The sequence below is a fragment of the Podarcis raffonei genome, chromosome Z (genome assembly GCF_027172205.1).
Source record: "Podarcis raffonei isolate rPodRaf1 chromosome Z, rPodRaf1.pri, whole genome shotgun sequence".
In the NCBI taxonomy this organism is placed as follows: domain Eukaryota; kingdom Metazoa; phylum Chordata; class Lepidosauria; order Squamata; family Lacertidae; genus Podarcis; species Podarcis raffonei.
Window position 1 is genome coordinate 26,193,255 of NC_070621.1, and position 13,661 is coordinate 26,206,915.

General features: G+C 43.4%; 1 protein-coding gene across 4 annotated transcripts in view; it reads right to left on the minus strand.

Moving 5' to 3' along the window:
- Positions 1-466: 466 nt before the first annotated feature.
- The window catches only part of COL4A5 (collagen type IV alpha 5 chain), a 136,965-nt gene continuing 123,770 nt past the window's right edge, over positions 467-13,661 (minus strand). For all 4 annotated transcript variants that reach the window (XM_053373882.1, XM_053373881.1, XM_053373884.1 and 1 more), the window contains 10 exons: positions 13,448-13,581; positions 13,252-13,324; positions 11,775-11,846; positions 8,803-8,931; positions 8,534-8,632; positions 6,593-6,805; positions 5,574-5,751; positions 4,669-4,783; positions 4,220-4,392; positions 467-1,838 (listed from right to left, as the gene is read on the minus strand). In XM_053373882.1, coding sequence (XP_053229857.1) covers positions 1,757-1,838; positions 4,220-4,392; positions 4,669-4,783; positions 5,574-5,751; positions 6,593-6,805; positions 8,534-8,632; positions 8,803-8,931; positions 11,775-11,846; positions 13,252-13,324; positions 13,448-13,581 — 1,268 coding nt within the window. In that variant the 3' untranslated portion in view covers positions 467-1,756. The remainder of the gene's footprint in view (positions 1,839-4,219; positions 4,393-4,668; positions 4,784-5,573; positions 5,752-6,592; positions 6,806-8,533; positions 8,633-8,802; positions 8,932-11,774; positions 11,847-13,251; positions 13,325-13,447; positions 13,582-13,661) is intronic.

Consider the following 13,661-nt stretch of genomic DNA (forward strand, 5'->3'; position numbering starts at 1 on the left):
GAGACGGTTGTTTAAAAGGCAATTAATTAATCTGATGATGGTGATGAATTGTATTTTTACTCTGCTTGCAAATTGCTTTTGGACTTTTCCTTGTGAGAGTCTTCTGTCTCCTCTATTGCTCACTTTCAGGAAGAATCTGAAACTTTTCCTGTTTATACCCAGGTATTTGATGTCTGAAATATACTGATCCTGGTAACCATGAAATCATTGCCTAAGACACTGTGATTGTTTTAAGCTATTTTTAGAATGTTTTTGATGTGTTTGCTGCCCAGGGTTCCTTTGGGAGGAAGAGTGGGATATAAACTGAATAAATAATAGGAGGAAGCGATATATAAATTTAATAAACCTAACCCTAACCATTCAAGAAGGATTGGTATGTTTATACACTGTTGTTAGAAGAATGACTAACTTATATGGATCCCCTTAAAGAGACTCCCTAAATAACTGACATGTAGGTATGAAAAGGTCAATTATTACCAGTTTTCACTTTATTTCAGTCAAAAGGGTTTTTCAAAGTGTACAGTTATTCTGCATAAAATATAAGACACCATAGCTAAAAAAAAGTGGATTTGTTTGTGCATGAATAATATTTATACATTTGTGTTTTCTGCATATTTTCCAAGGGGTAGTTAGCTGAACCAATGTAAGTTATTACTATATGAATATGATTTTTTTTAATAGAAGAAAATAGCAGCCTTCCCTAATCTTGTGCCCTCCAGAAGTTTTGGACTACAACTCCCATAAGCCCCAGTCAACATGGTCATTTGCTAGGGATGATGGGAGTTGTAGTCTGGAACATCTGCAAAGCACCAGATTGGCTGAGCATTTAAAATATTTCACAGAATATGCAAAAATAAAACCCTTTAAAATGTGGGTTTTTCTTTTTTCTTTTGCTTCTTAAGGACAGATAAATCATCAAGAGTGTGGCATACAATATAGACATCAACAGCCCCGATTAAAAACAATTATGGCTATAGCATTATTATACCTTTTCCTAAATAAAATATGCCCAGAACTCAGAGAAGAAAATAAACCTTTAAAACTCAGTAGTAGTTTGCTGCACGACAAAAATAGATCCTCTTGTCACTTATTGCCTATACAATATTGCTTTCTGCTTTATGTGAGTATTTTTAACATATATATTTATATATAGGTTTTGGTTTACTCTGGTGAAGTCAGTGATTTTAGGCTGCTTTGTGTCTAAATGATTAAGAAGTTGAAAACTTAAAAAATGTGCTTACACAATATACACATTTCATTACTTACAAAGGAAAAAAAAATAAGCTTAAACATTTCATATTAAAAACCTGGGGTACAGTAGGGTTAGTAGCACCATGAACTTTGGGCTTCTCAAAATGAGCAGTCTGCTCTTTTGAACCATCACAGTGCATTGTAAGATTGTAGTTTCTTCTTTTCCTCTGGGATGAATTTTCAAAGCGGGCCCTCTTGGCCTTTGGGGTGGGAGAAGTGGTAACTTCACCTTCTGATCCTTAGTGACCCCAGGTGTCTCCAATATTTTGCAAGAGGTCAGTTCCCTTCCTTGACACACACACAAAAAATGCACCAGAAGAACACCTTTGGGATGGCACTTGAGGAGAGGCACACCGGAATCTGCATAATCAGAATTTTCTCTTCTTCTTCTTCTTCTTCTTCTTCTTCTTCTTCTTCTTCTTCTTCTGCACAATAGCACCATTGTTATATCTAAAGGAAGTGTATATCTAAAGGAAGTGCACCGTTAGATTTCTCCGTTGAGGCATTACGTCCTCTTCATACAAACTTGGCATCGACTAATGCGCGTCCTCAGGTCTCCAGCTTTCAGAGTCTCCGACTGAGGTTTACTGGTCAACAGAAATGCAGAGGACACATGAAGTTAGATACCATGGTTACATCTCTATACCAACTTTCCTCCAAGAATCTTAAGGTGGCATTCAAGGTCCCTCCCAACCTGCTATGCTATGCTCTCAGCAGCCCTGTGAGGCAAGCTGAGCTGTGTGTTTGGAAAAGAAGCCTTAGCTTGGTTGTAGAACATCTGCATTGCATGCAGAAGGTCCCAGGCCCAATCTCCAGGTAGGGCTGGGAGAAGCTCCCTCCCTGGAATGCCACTGTCAGTCACTGATTATAACACTGAGCTGGATGGACCAGTGGGTCTGACTACATTTAAAGCAGCCACCTATGTTTCCTATGGCTGGATGAAGTCATAGCTGAGTGGGAGGGTCACTGGCTCTTCCAGCTGCAGCTGGCAGTAGGTTTTTAGAGTCTCTCTGAGATAGAAGGCTTTCTAAGACCTCTTTACCTGGAGATGTTGGGAGTGGAATGGGTGGAGAGAACAAGCCAGATGGGGGTAGAGGAAGTGTGTGTATGACCACATTTTATAGACGACTCTGGTACAGTGACTGTGTGCATGGCCAAAGCTGGGCAGGTGGAAGGATCATGGAAGATTTTATTTATTTATCACAATGTTTTAAGAACCTGTTCTTCATTAAAAAGAAAAAAAAGATGCCCTTAGAGGTTCACAAGATTAAAACCAAAATAAAACCGAAATAAAAGAATCAAGAGAAATGCAGTGCAAAAAAAGCTCAGCATAAAAACTAAGTAAAAGATTTCAGTTCAAAAGGAGACTAAAAGTTGTAAAGGTAAGGGGCAGTTATTATTGTTGTTGTTGTTGTTTTTAAGGAAATATTCACCAGCTGCCAAAAAGAGAACAGGCACAACACCAGGTGAGGCCTGCTCCCGAGAGCACATTCTATAATTCAGGTGATTGGGGTGCCATCACAAAAAGGCCCTATGTTAGGATACCACACACCTCATCTCTGTGGTGGATTGACTCAGATGGACCTCTGAGGATTCTTTTAATAATCTGGCAGGATGATTATGTCCTGTCCAGGGGTAGCCAATGTGGTGCCCTCCAGAGGCACCACATTGACTGCAACTCCCATCATCCTTGTCCATTAGCCATGCTGGCTGGGGCTGATAGGAGTTGTAGTCCAACATCATCTGGAAGATGACAGGTTTCCCACCCCTGATGTAGGTTTAGGTTATTTCCTAGTCATAAATGCATGCTATGGTTGTGCAGAATGGAGTTTTGCTTTGACAGGTGCACCAAGCTTTTAGCTATATTTCTAGTTTACCATAACTGCTGACCATAGACCAAGCTGACCGGGGCTGATGGGAGTAGGAGTCCAATAATATATGGAGAGCACCAGATTGGCTCTTTCTTAATGGAATCCTTACACATGTAGGCATAGTCTCTACTGTACTTAGGAAAGGATTATGCCTAGACTGTGAACCTTACATATAATTAACATAAAGTAATAGTTAATTAACTATTTAATTGGGACGCGGTGGCGCTGTGGGTAAAACCTCAGCACCTAGGACTTGCCGATCGTCAGGTCGGCGGTTCGAATCCCCGCGGCGGGGTGCGCTCCCATTGCTCGGTCCCAGCGCCTGCCAACCTAGCAGTTCGAAAGCACCCTTAAGTGCAAGTAGATAAATAGGTACCGCTTACTAGCGGGAAGGTAAATGGCGTTTCCGTGTGCTGCGCTGGCTCACCAGATGCAGCTTGTTACGCTGGCCACGTGACCCGGAAGTGTCTGCGGACAGCGCTGGCTCCCGGCCTATAGAGTGAGATGAGCGCACAACCCTAGAGTCTGTCAAGACTGGCCCGTACGGGCAGGGGTACCTTTACCTTTACTTTTTAATAGTTAATTATACCTGTATGTAGTGAAAGAACTTTCTGTATTAGATTACATGCTGGTGTGGTTTAGGGTTGCCATATTTTGAAAAGCAAAAAAGAGGACACATTTGCTGAGTTCTACTTTTAACTATGGATTGCTATGACGACTCTCATTTTACATACCCATGAAAAAGAGGAAGTGTCCTGGAAAAAGAGGACATATATGGCAATCCTAGTTAGATCTAACTTAAACTTTATAAGTTTACATGTTTAAGTATTGTTTATCTGAAATTAATCCCTATGTTGTTTTGTTTGTTGCATCTGCTAAGACTCATTATTTTGTCTGCTTCTATTTATAAGCAATTTTTTAAAATTGACAAGCTTAGAGGTTGTGATTCAAAATGGCGTCCAATAGTATCCAAAACTTGACAAAACCCTGCTCCTTGATCTCAGGAACCATCAAGATATCATATGAGGTGTCCAAATGCATACCGAACAAAAAACTTGCCAAATATATATACATTAGTCAATGTGGGATACACTCACCTAAACATTTCTGCCACTTCCACAGTTGCCAGCCAGAAACTGTATGAATTAGCATAATAGTTGCAGGTCCCTCGACCATGACACTCAATGAAAGGAGCGGAACGGAATTCTTCCAGGCAGGAACCAGGAGAGGCCAATGCCTGTCCAGATCCCTCTGCCCCGGCACTGGTATGCTAAAAAATAAAGCAGCAAGGTCAGTTTAATTGGCCTCATTCACACTTAATGCTAAGTCAAACTATGGTAGCTCCTGCTTCAGCCATGCTACCAGAAGCTAAACCATGGTTTGGACTCAGTGTTACATGGTTTGCCTGGAGTGTACAGGGATATTGGTGGGTAGGGTTTGAACATGGCTCCTGCCCCCTCCCCTCTTTAAGCTCACATGCATTTGCCCCAAACTCATGAAGAGAGCTTGGGACATTATTATGGAAACTTTCAGTGAAGGTACATACCATCATAAAAGAATAACCAATCCATAGCGAGTCCCAGCCTTGTGGACAAGGTGGGATTTGAATGGTCTGGCTGTGGATCGCTATAACCATGGCAGGAGCTTCACAGACAGTGCAGCTGAAGGGGAAAATATTGGGGAAGGAACAGTGTTAAAAGACCTGCTGAATCAGATTAAAAATCCCATCTAGTTCAGTGCCTTGTGTCTCACTGTAACCAGTTAGAAGTTCCTACAAAGCCAAAAGCAGGGAATGAAGGCAATAACCCTCTCCCGCTGTTGCTACCCAGCAGCTGGAATACTGCCACTGAACATGGAGGTTCTATGTTGTGGCTAACAGCAATGGGTAGGCTTCTCCTCAACCTCCTTTTTGCTTCATATGCCTTTATGCTAACTCTGAGTGACAGTGCAGTTTCTGGATTGTTTCAACTGACTGCTGGTTCTATTTTATTGATTTTAATTTGCAGCAGCTGCCCAGTGCGGACGGATAATGGGTGGCGCATAAGTACCACAAATTAATCTCTAAGCTACTTATTGTGGACTTATTATTATTTATTAAGTTTCTATACCACCCTTCATCCAAAGATCACAGGGTGGTTTACAATACAAAACCACAAAACCACATACCATAATGACAAAACAATACCCACTCCATAGTTTGACCCTACACGTTAATTGAGTGTGGCGTGAGGAAGACCTTTCTTTTGTCTGTCTTGAATCTCCTGCCCATCAGTCTGTACCCTTCCCATATTAACAAGCCCTCATACATAAATATACAGCTCCATAATGTTTTATATAGCTTTATGCAGCAACATCTTCATCTAGACAGCTATTTGAAGAAAGCAACTAAAAGACAGAAAGAACATGCATTTTCTCTGTGTGTTTGGATCTGAATCCCACTTTCTGCCTCACCGGCTAATGAAGGGTTGGATGTTCTTTCCGGTTAAAGGCTCCATGCTCATTGGCATTGGCTCAGGGGTGGAGAGCCAGTAGGAATAGTCATTCCGAGATGCAAAATTACAGACATTGTTGATGTTGCAGAACATGAAGGGCATGGTGCTGAAACGGCGGAGGCAGCTTCCGGCAGTGCCTGGCAAACAAGAGACACAATTTTATAGGCATGAGGGGGTGGGGGGAATCTTCCCCACTGTAGAAGGTCTTTCTATAATGCCTAACCCAGCTTCCCCCATCCTTGGTCCCAAGATGTTGCTGGACTACACCTCCCACCAACCCCAACTGTTACACATGCTGTATGAGGCTAATGGGATATGTAGTCCAGCAACTTCTCGGAACCCTAGGTTGGAAAAGGCAGCCTTAAGTGCACCATGCAGAAGATGGTCCGGAAGATGCAGTGCAGGCCTAAAGGATTATGTATTTGACTTTTGTGACCCCCTCCTCTGCCATGGATTTACTTTGTGGCTACAGGCAAATCCCAGCCTCAGTTTGCCATCTGTAAAGTGGGATTCATAGTGCTTCAATCAGGTTTCCTGTGGATTGACATTTGTTCCAATTGTGCAGTAAGCTGCGGGTTTCCCCGGGGAAAGCGGCAGAACAGAAAGAAACACCTGTTGGAATGGTGACTTGAAATCATGGGACAAACAAAAGTGTGGCTGGGCCCTAAGTCCATATGATTTGTTTTGTAACATTAAATTTATTCTTTGCTAAATTGCTGATTTCTGCCTTCTTTGTTGCTTTGGATAGCCACATGTCGTGGATGCTTCAGTGGGGGCTGGACTAGATGACTCTTGGGCTCCTTTCCATCTCTACAGTTCTAGGATTCTACTGCCTACACACACACACACACTCCAAAGTTTTGCATTTGATAGTAAGTGGGTGCCTGTTGTAAGCCGCTTTGGGTACTCTGAAAAGGTGGTGCATGAACAAACTGAATCAACAAATCCATCACATTCCCAGCAAAGACTATGCCTCACCCAAGTCCTGCCCATGGGCTCTCTCGTTCCCCTGCACGTAGAGAAGAGAAAATCCATTGTAAATCTGGGTTGTTCCTTGTGGGCAGAACGGCGTGTCTGTTGTCTGGCTGTGGCGAGTTATGAGGAATCCATGAGCAACTGAAGCAGGCCCAGGAAGACCAGGGGGGCCCTGAAGTCCATCTGGACCAGGGGGCCCCTGCGAGCCTCGTTGACCTGTTTATGCAGGACAAACAAAACAGATTAATTCTCTTGAGAAAGATGTAAAGATGTATAATAAAGCAAAGGCATGCCACACAGAAGTGTGGCTCCTCTGAAACAAATGTCAAACAGTAGAGATAGGATGAATCTCCACTAAATCATTTGACTTTAAGCAGGCTTGGCTTCCCGAAAAGGGTCTGGGAACTGTAGTTTGTTAAGGGATCTGAGAGTTATTAGAAGGCCCCTTGTCCCCTCACAGAGCACCAGAGTGCCCTAAATAATTCTGAATTGTAGCTCTGGAAGGGAATAGGGGGCCTCCAAACAACTCTTGGCACCTTTAGCAAACTACAATTCCCAGGATCCTTTGGGGGAAGCCATGACTTCCTAAGCAGCACTGTAGTGCTTTAAATGTATCGTGCAGATATGGAGGTTCTGCTGAGGAGGCTTTTCTTCATGTCCTAGTGGTGGGTAAGGCAAGATTAGCCAAACCATGGTTTCTCTGGTTGCACCTAGGCTATGGAACTCCCTAACTACTCTCTGTGCTTTTCACCACCAACCTAGCCAATAATATATATAGGCAGGCATCTGACATGCTGGGCTCTGGTTTTCAGTTGGATTGGTTCATCTATCAGTGATGGCCAAACTTGGCCCTCCAGCTGTTTTGGGACTACAGTTCCCATCATCCCTGACCACTGATCCTGTTAGCTAGGGATGATAGGAGTTGTAGTCCCAAAACAGCTGGAGGGCCAAGTTTAGCCATCATCCATATCTGCTTTTATTATTATTCTCGTTTTGGCTTTTGCCTTAGAACTGTTGTAAGTTGTCATGCACCCTGTGGATGATATCTAATGCCAGTCCTTCTCAGAGCAGACTCTCTGAAAACAACAGACATGGCTAATGTATGCCCATTGATTTCAATTTGGCTACTCTCAGTGTAATTTTATTGGATGCAACCTACTGTCTAGAATGGGAAAATAATATATACATTATCTGCAATAAAATAGAGGGAGAGAAAGAGAGAGCCACTAACTCAGAAGAAGGTGAATGTGCTCTCCCCTTATAATTTGTTCCCTTCACTCCACATCATCTTGTGCTTTTCAACTGAAAAATTCAGCTGAATTCAAAATCTGCCTGTTTAGGGTTCAACTACTGTACTTTCACAGTTTGGTACCAAACTACATTTCCTATGTCCAGTTCATGCACATTATCACCTTCCCCTCAAGCAGCTGTTCTAAAGACATGTCACTTCCTACTCTGCAGTCTTGATGGAACCTCCTCTTGCACACAGTGCTTCTTTTCCCCACCTACAGCAAAATTGGGGCAAGTTCCTCCCCTCCAGCACATGTACATTAGAGTGCCCAGTAACCACAAAATGCTGCAGCAAAAGTCATCTAGAGACTATTCACTTAAATTTATCCATATGCATTCACCCGCAAGTTCCCACTCAGGCATGAAGCTCACTGGGTGAATTAGGGCCAGTGACTCCCAGCATAGCCTACCTCACAGGGTTGCTCTGAGGACATAATGCAGGGAGGAGGAATCATGATGTAAGCAAACAAGCAAGCAAACAAGCAAGCAAACCTTTGTACCCACCAACCTAAACAAAAGAAAACTTTAAGATACCCTGTTCCTTAAGACTATGGCAATTGATACTCAGGCAAATCAGATTGCTCCACACACCATGCGCCTGTCACCACCCTCTCACTGAAATTCTCTTCAACATGGATGGAGCGCTTACCATACCTTGTTGACCTGGAAGTCCTCTCTCTCCTTTACGTCCTCCTGGTCCATCAAATCCAGGAAGCCCATCTCGTCCAGGATCACCAGGAAGACCGATTGGGCCTAGATATGTGTATGCACAAACAAATTGTAGTAAAATGTCTGCAAATATGCCTAAGCAGTCAGCAACTATAGTATCATGGTTTATTTAATCCTGGGAGCTGGCCAAATGTTAAGCTATGCAATTGTCTGATTTATCTGAGTTTTCTTATGTCTCCAAATGAGAAATTTACCTGGTAATCCTGGAGGGCCTGATAGTCCAGGTAAACCTTTCATTCCAGGCTGCCCTGGAGGACCTGGTGGGCCTGGGTCACCTTTTACAATAATTGTTTGTCCAGCTGGACCAGGTATCCCTGGAGGACCTAGGACAAAGCAAAATAATTTCTCAGTTTTTACATCACTAACTGGTCCTCCTCTTAATGATTCATTAGGGGAGAGGGGTGCATCGCACAAGGGAAAACATTTGCACATGGACATCCCGCCAAAGGGAAATTGATTAGGTCCATCAGGGGCCCAGCAGTCCTTCTGTTGGATCAGACTGAAACCATTCAAAGTGTGACCAACTTTGCTTCAAAGGTTCAAAGACTTTCTGAGATATGCCCTACACTGGAGCAGACAAGTCATTCTGACCCCATAGGAGACTTTTGATTTGTGACACAAAGGGCTTTTGTCTTTTCCCTTTTTTTACAGCACACAAGAGAGACTCAAAGGCACCTGACATTCAGAACAAAGGACAGAGGAAAAACCTTTTCTCCAAACTGGACTCGATGACAGTGAAATTCAGCCTGATCTGGACCTGGTAGAAAATCTGCCCCTTTCTCCTATGCCTTTACTATGCTAAAACTTTGCATAACTTGGTAGATCCCCCCCCCTTCTTCTTGATTGATGTTTGCTTGAGAAAAGTTGAAGAGGTGGCACATGATAGACATTTATAACATTATTATGCATGACATGGAAAACGTAGCTAGAGAACAGCTTTTATCTCTCATAACACCAGAACTCGTAGTGATCCAATGAAACTGAATGTTGCAAGGTTAGAATGGATAAAAGAAACTATTTTTCACATAGTATATAGTACAACTATGGAACCATAGGAAGCAGTGATGGCCACCAACGTGAATGAATTTAAAAGAGGATTAGACAAATTCATAGAGGACAGGGCTGTTGATGGCTACTGGCCACGATGGCTATGCTCTGCTCCCACAGTTGGAGGAAGCAATGCTTCTGGATGCCATTTTCTGGAGGGGAGAGGGCTCTTGGGCTCATGTCCTGCTTGGGGCTTCCCATAGGCATCTAGTTGGCCACTGTGAGAACAGGCTACTGAACTCCATTAACCTCATCCAGCAGGCCCTTCTTATGCTCTTATTTGTATTTTGAATATGGCTCAAGAGATGTATCTATATAGTACAGGGAGAGGAAACCTGTGGCCTTTCAGATGTTGCTTGACAACAACTCCATCATTCCTAACCACTGGTCATGCTGGGCTGAGGCTGATGGGTGCTGGAGTTTAAAAACCTCTAGGGGGTCATAGTCCCGCTATAATGCTTCTGTTCGACACAAACATAAGGCAAATAAAGTAAATTAAGTGATCTTTGCAACATCCTCACTTTAAGGAGAATATAGTCAGACTGGAATGGGTTCAGAGGAGGGCAATGAAAATAGTCAGAAGTATGGAAAACAAACCCTAAGCAGAAAGATTGAACATACTGAGTATGCTGCTTAGCCTGTAGAAGACTTAGAGGAGACATGATAGCTTTCTTAAAATACTCAAATACCCAAAGAGCACCCAGAAAGATCAAAGGCTTGCTCTCTACTGCCCCAGGGGGCAGGACCAGATCTTATGAACTTAAGCTGTCAGGTAGATTTCGGATCAATGGTAACAGCAACTTTTTGATTGTAAGAGCAGTTTGACAATGGAACCAATAACTTAGTGGAGTGGTAGGTCTTCAGTGGAAGTCTTCAAGAATGTGGGGGAAGCTCTAGCTCTGGGTTTCCTGTATCAAACAAGTTAAAATAGATGACCTAAAGCCCCCACTGACTCAATGATTCTGTGGCCGTATTTGCATGTCACATTAAGTTATCAACTATGATTTACAATGCACAAGTGAATCAGGCTTTCATTAAAAATCCCTATGATTCCAACTAGAAAGAAAAGTGGGAGGCATTTAAAGAAACTGGTGTGACTGCACAAGGAACTTACAGATGAGCTGAGATTTAAGAAGGGCATTGTAAGAAATGGAAGAAAGGGTGAATAATGAAGGAAGAGTATATACACTTAGCCAACAGTTGCTGGGAGTAGATCAGGTGGGCCAAAGCTCAGAATGATATGATAGTCATCTTTCAAATATCTGTCACAGATGGAGCAAGTTGTTTTGTGCTGTTCCAGGATATATAGGACCCAAAGCAACGACTTCAAGTTACGAGACAGGAGATTCCAATTAAACATCAGGAAGAACTTTCTGATAGTAAGAACTGTTTGACCCCTTAAAAAGTGGGTGGGCTCTCAATCACTGGAAGTTCTAAAGCAGGGGTTGGATGGCCATCTGTCATGGATGCTTTAGTTGTGGTTCCTGCATAGCAAGAGTTGGATTGAATATCCTCAGGGTCCTTTCGAACTCTACAATACAGTGGTACCTCAGATTAAGTACTTAATTCGTTCTGGAGGTCTGTTCTTAACCTGAAACTGTTCTTAACCTGAGGTACCACTTTAGCTAATGGGGCCTCCCACTGCCGTGCAATTTCTGTTCTCATCCTGAAGCAAAGTTCTTACCCCGAGGTACTATTTCTGGGTTAGCGGAGTCTGTAACCTGAAGCGTCTGTAACCCGAGGTACCACTGTACTATGGTTCTGTGATACATGCTGCGAGGAACAAACCACAATCTCTGACTTAACTTTACATCTGAATCTGTTACTAGGAATTGGTCCACTCCAAACAAACTATGATCTGTAATCCAGCTTCTCATGTTGGCTTCCCTACTTTCTGAGAGGGTATCCTTCAGCAACTTTCCAGCAGCTTCCTTGTATATGAGTTTTCAAAACGCTGGGTGGTGGCAGCAGCTTTGATGGCCCAGTTACTATACTCTTTAAAGCAGAAGAAATGCAGCAGACCAATTCTTCTCCAATAAACATCCCTGCCCTGGTCAAAACAAGGTCTCACAGTTCGTTTTCTTTTCTGGTTCAGCCACACAAAAAACACAGTTCCTACCTGGAGATCCAGGGAGTCCAGGGTCTCCTCCAAGGCCTGGTGGTCCTGAAGGTCCAAGGGGCCCCTTCATGCCTGAAAGGCAAAAGCTGTGCAGTTAATGATAACCCAGTGGAATTGAATGATCTTTAGCAGCATTAGCACTGCATGAAGGAACTCTATCTCCTGCCCCAGATATCTGTTTCTTTAGCTCAAAGGACATAATTTTTATCTGCAACATTTATGGCATCATTTATCTGTAAAGGCCAAAATTGGGGAGGGACCCTCAGGTCCAGGGGCCAAATTTGGCTGTCCAAGGCCTATTCAGCCGTTAGAACTCTCCCTAGAACGAACCCCTCACTGGCCCTGCTTACATCCCAAGTGTTTCGCCTGGTTGGAAGGTATCGTTGAACTCTGATAATGCTTCTTGCTTCTCTGGATTAAGGATAGAGGTGTAGAAACTAGCCTACTGTACAGAGGTAGAACATACATTCATTGCTCTGCCCACTTTTTCCCCTGGCCCCACCCACCATTACTATGTGGCCCTCAGAAGGCTGCCCAGAAAAGAATGCCTCCCGCTTTGAGCTGAAAAGGTTTCCCATCCCGTCCCTAAATGGATTGGGACATGGGTATCAGATGCACTGTAGCCATCTCCCAGCTGAAGAATCTTCCCACAATTTAGGATCTGCTTTGGAAATAGCTGTTGGGGGAGCTTTCTTAGTACTGTTGCTTCATTTCTACAATTGCCTCCCTCAGCAGGTTCAACACTTACCAATTAGACCCAGAAGTAGGCAACTATGTTTTCCTGATCTTGTTGGACTGACTCCAACTTCCGACTAGCATGACCAATGCTCAGTAATGATGGGAGTTGTAGTCCAACAAAATCTGGATGGCACCATGTGGGCTTCCCAAGTTATAGGATAAGACATTTTTATTGTCAAAAGCTTTTATTTTATTTTAATATGCTCTGGTGGCTGCAGTGTTGGTTACCTTGTTCATTTTTTCTACATGATTCGAAATGGCATTTTGACTCAGGTGGTGGAAGCTCATCATTGTTGTGGTGACCCACACCTTCGTGGGAACCAAATCCCACAACAAGGGCTCCACCACTAAGAAGGCCCTGCTCCAGGTTCCTACATGATGCGCCATGTTCACAAGGTGGGCCCACAACCTCTTAGATTATTGTTGCTTTATGCTGAAGTTGTTCTAAACTACTTTCAGTATTTTAATATCTGTAACAGCAGCTTGTTGCAAAGCATTTTAAGCATAAAACTGCATGCATCCACCAGGATCTGGACTCTGCTATTACAGCAGATGAATCTGTCCAGAGCACAGTCTAATCTTGTTGTGTGGGATGGGTTTCAGTTGGTAAGGCTCAAAGATGTGGAGACAAGGTGCTTGCAAACTCTGGACCTTTGACCCTCTTGGCTGTTTAAAACTATCAGTGAGGGGCATATAGTTTTAGCTTGGAAGAGGCCCTACAGAATTGCCTTTAATGTACCTGGGAATCCTGGAACTCCTGGAACACCCGGATCTCCTTTCATTCCATTCAGACCAGGACGACCAGGATCACCCTAAGACAACACAGTTGTGGTTATTACTTTCATAGGTGTGTATAGTACTGCAGCCTAAATCTCTTTCATCCAAAACCAACTGCTGCTTTAGAAACAAACATTTCTCCCTTTCCAAGCACTCACTGGGCGTCCAGGTAGTCCTTGGTCTCCTTTCAAACCAGGCACTCCGGGCTGACCTGGCTGGCCAGGGTTTCCCTTTTCTCCTCTTACTCCTCCATTTCCGGGGGGTCCACGGGGGCCTTCTGAACCAGGAAGACCTTGATATTGCAAAACACAAGTTCTTGGGTTAGAATCACTTGGTCCCCTTGCGAGTCACCTCTGCTATAATTGAGGGCGA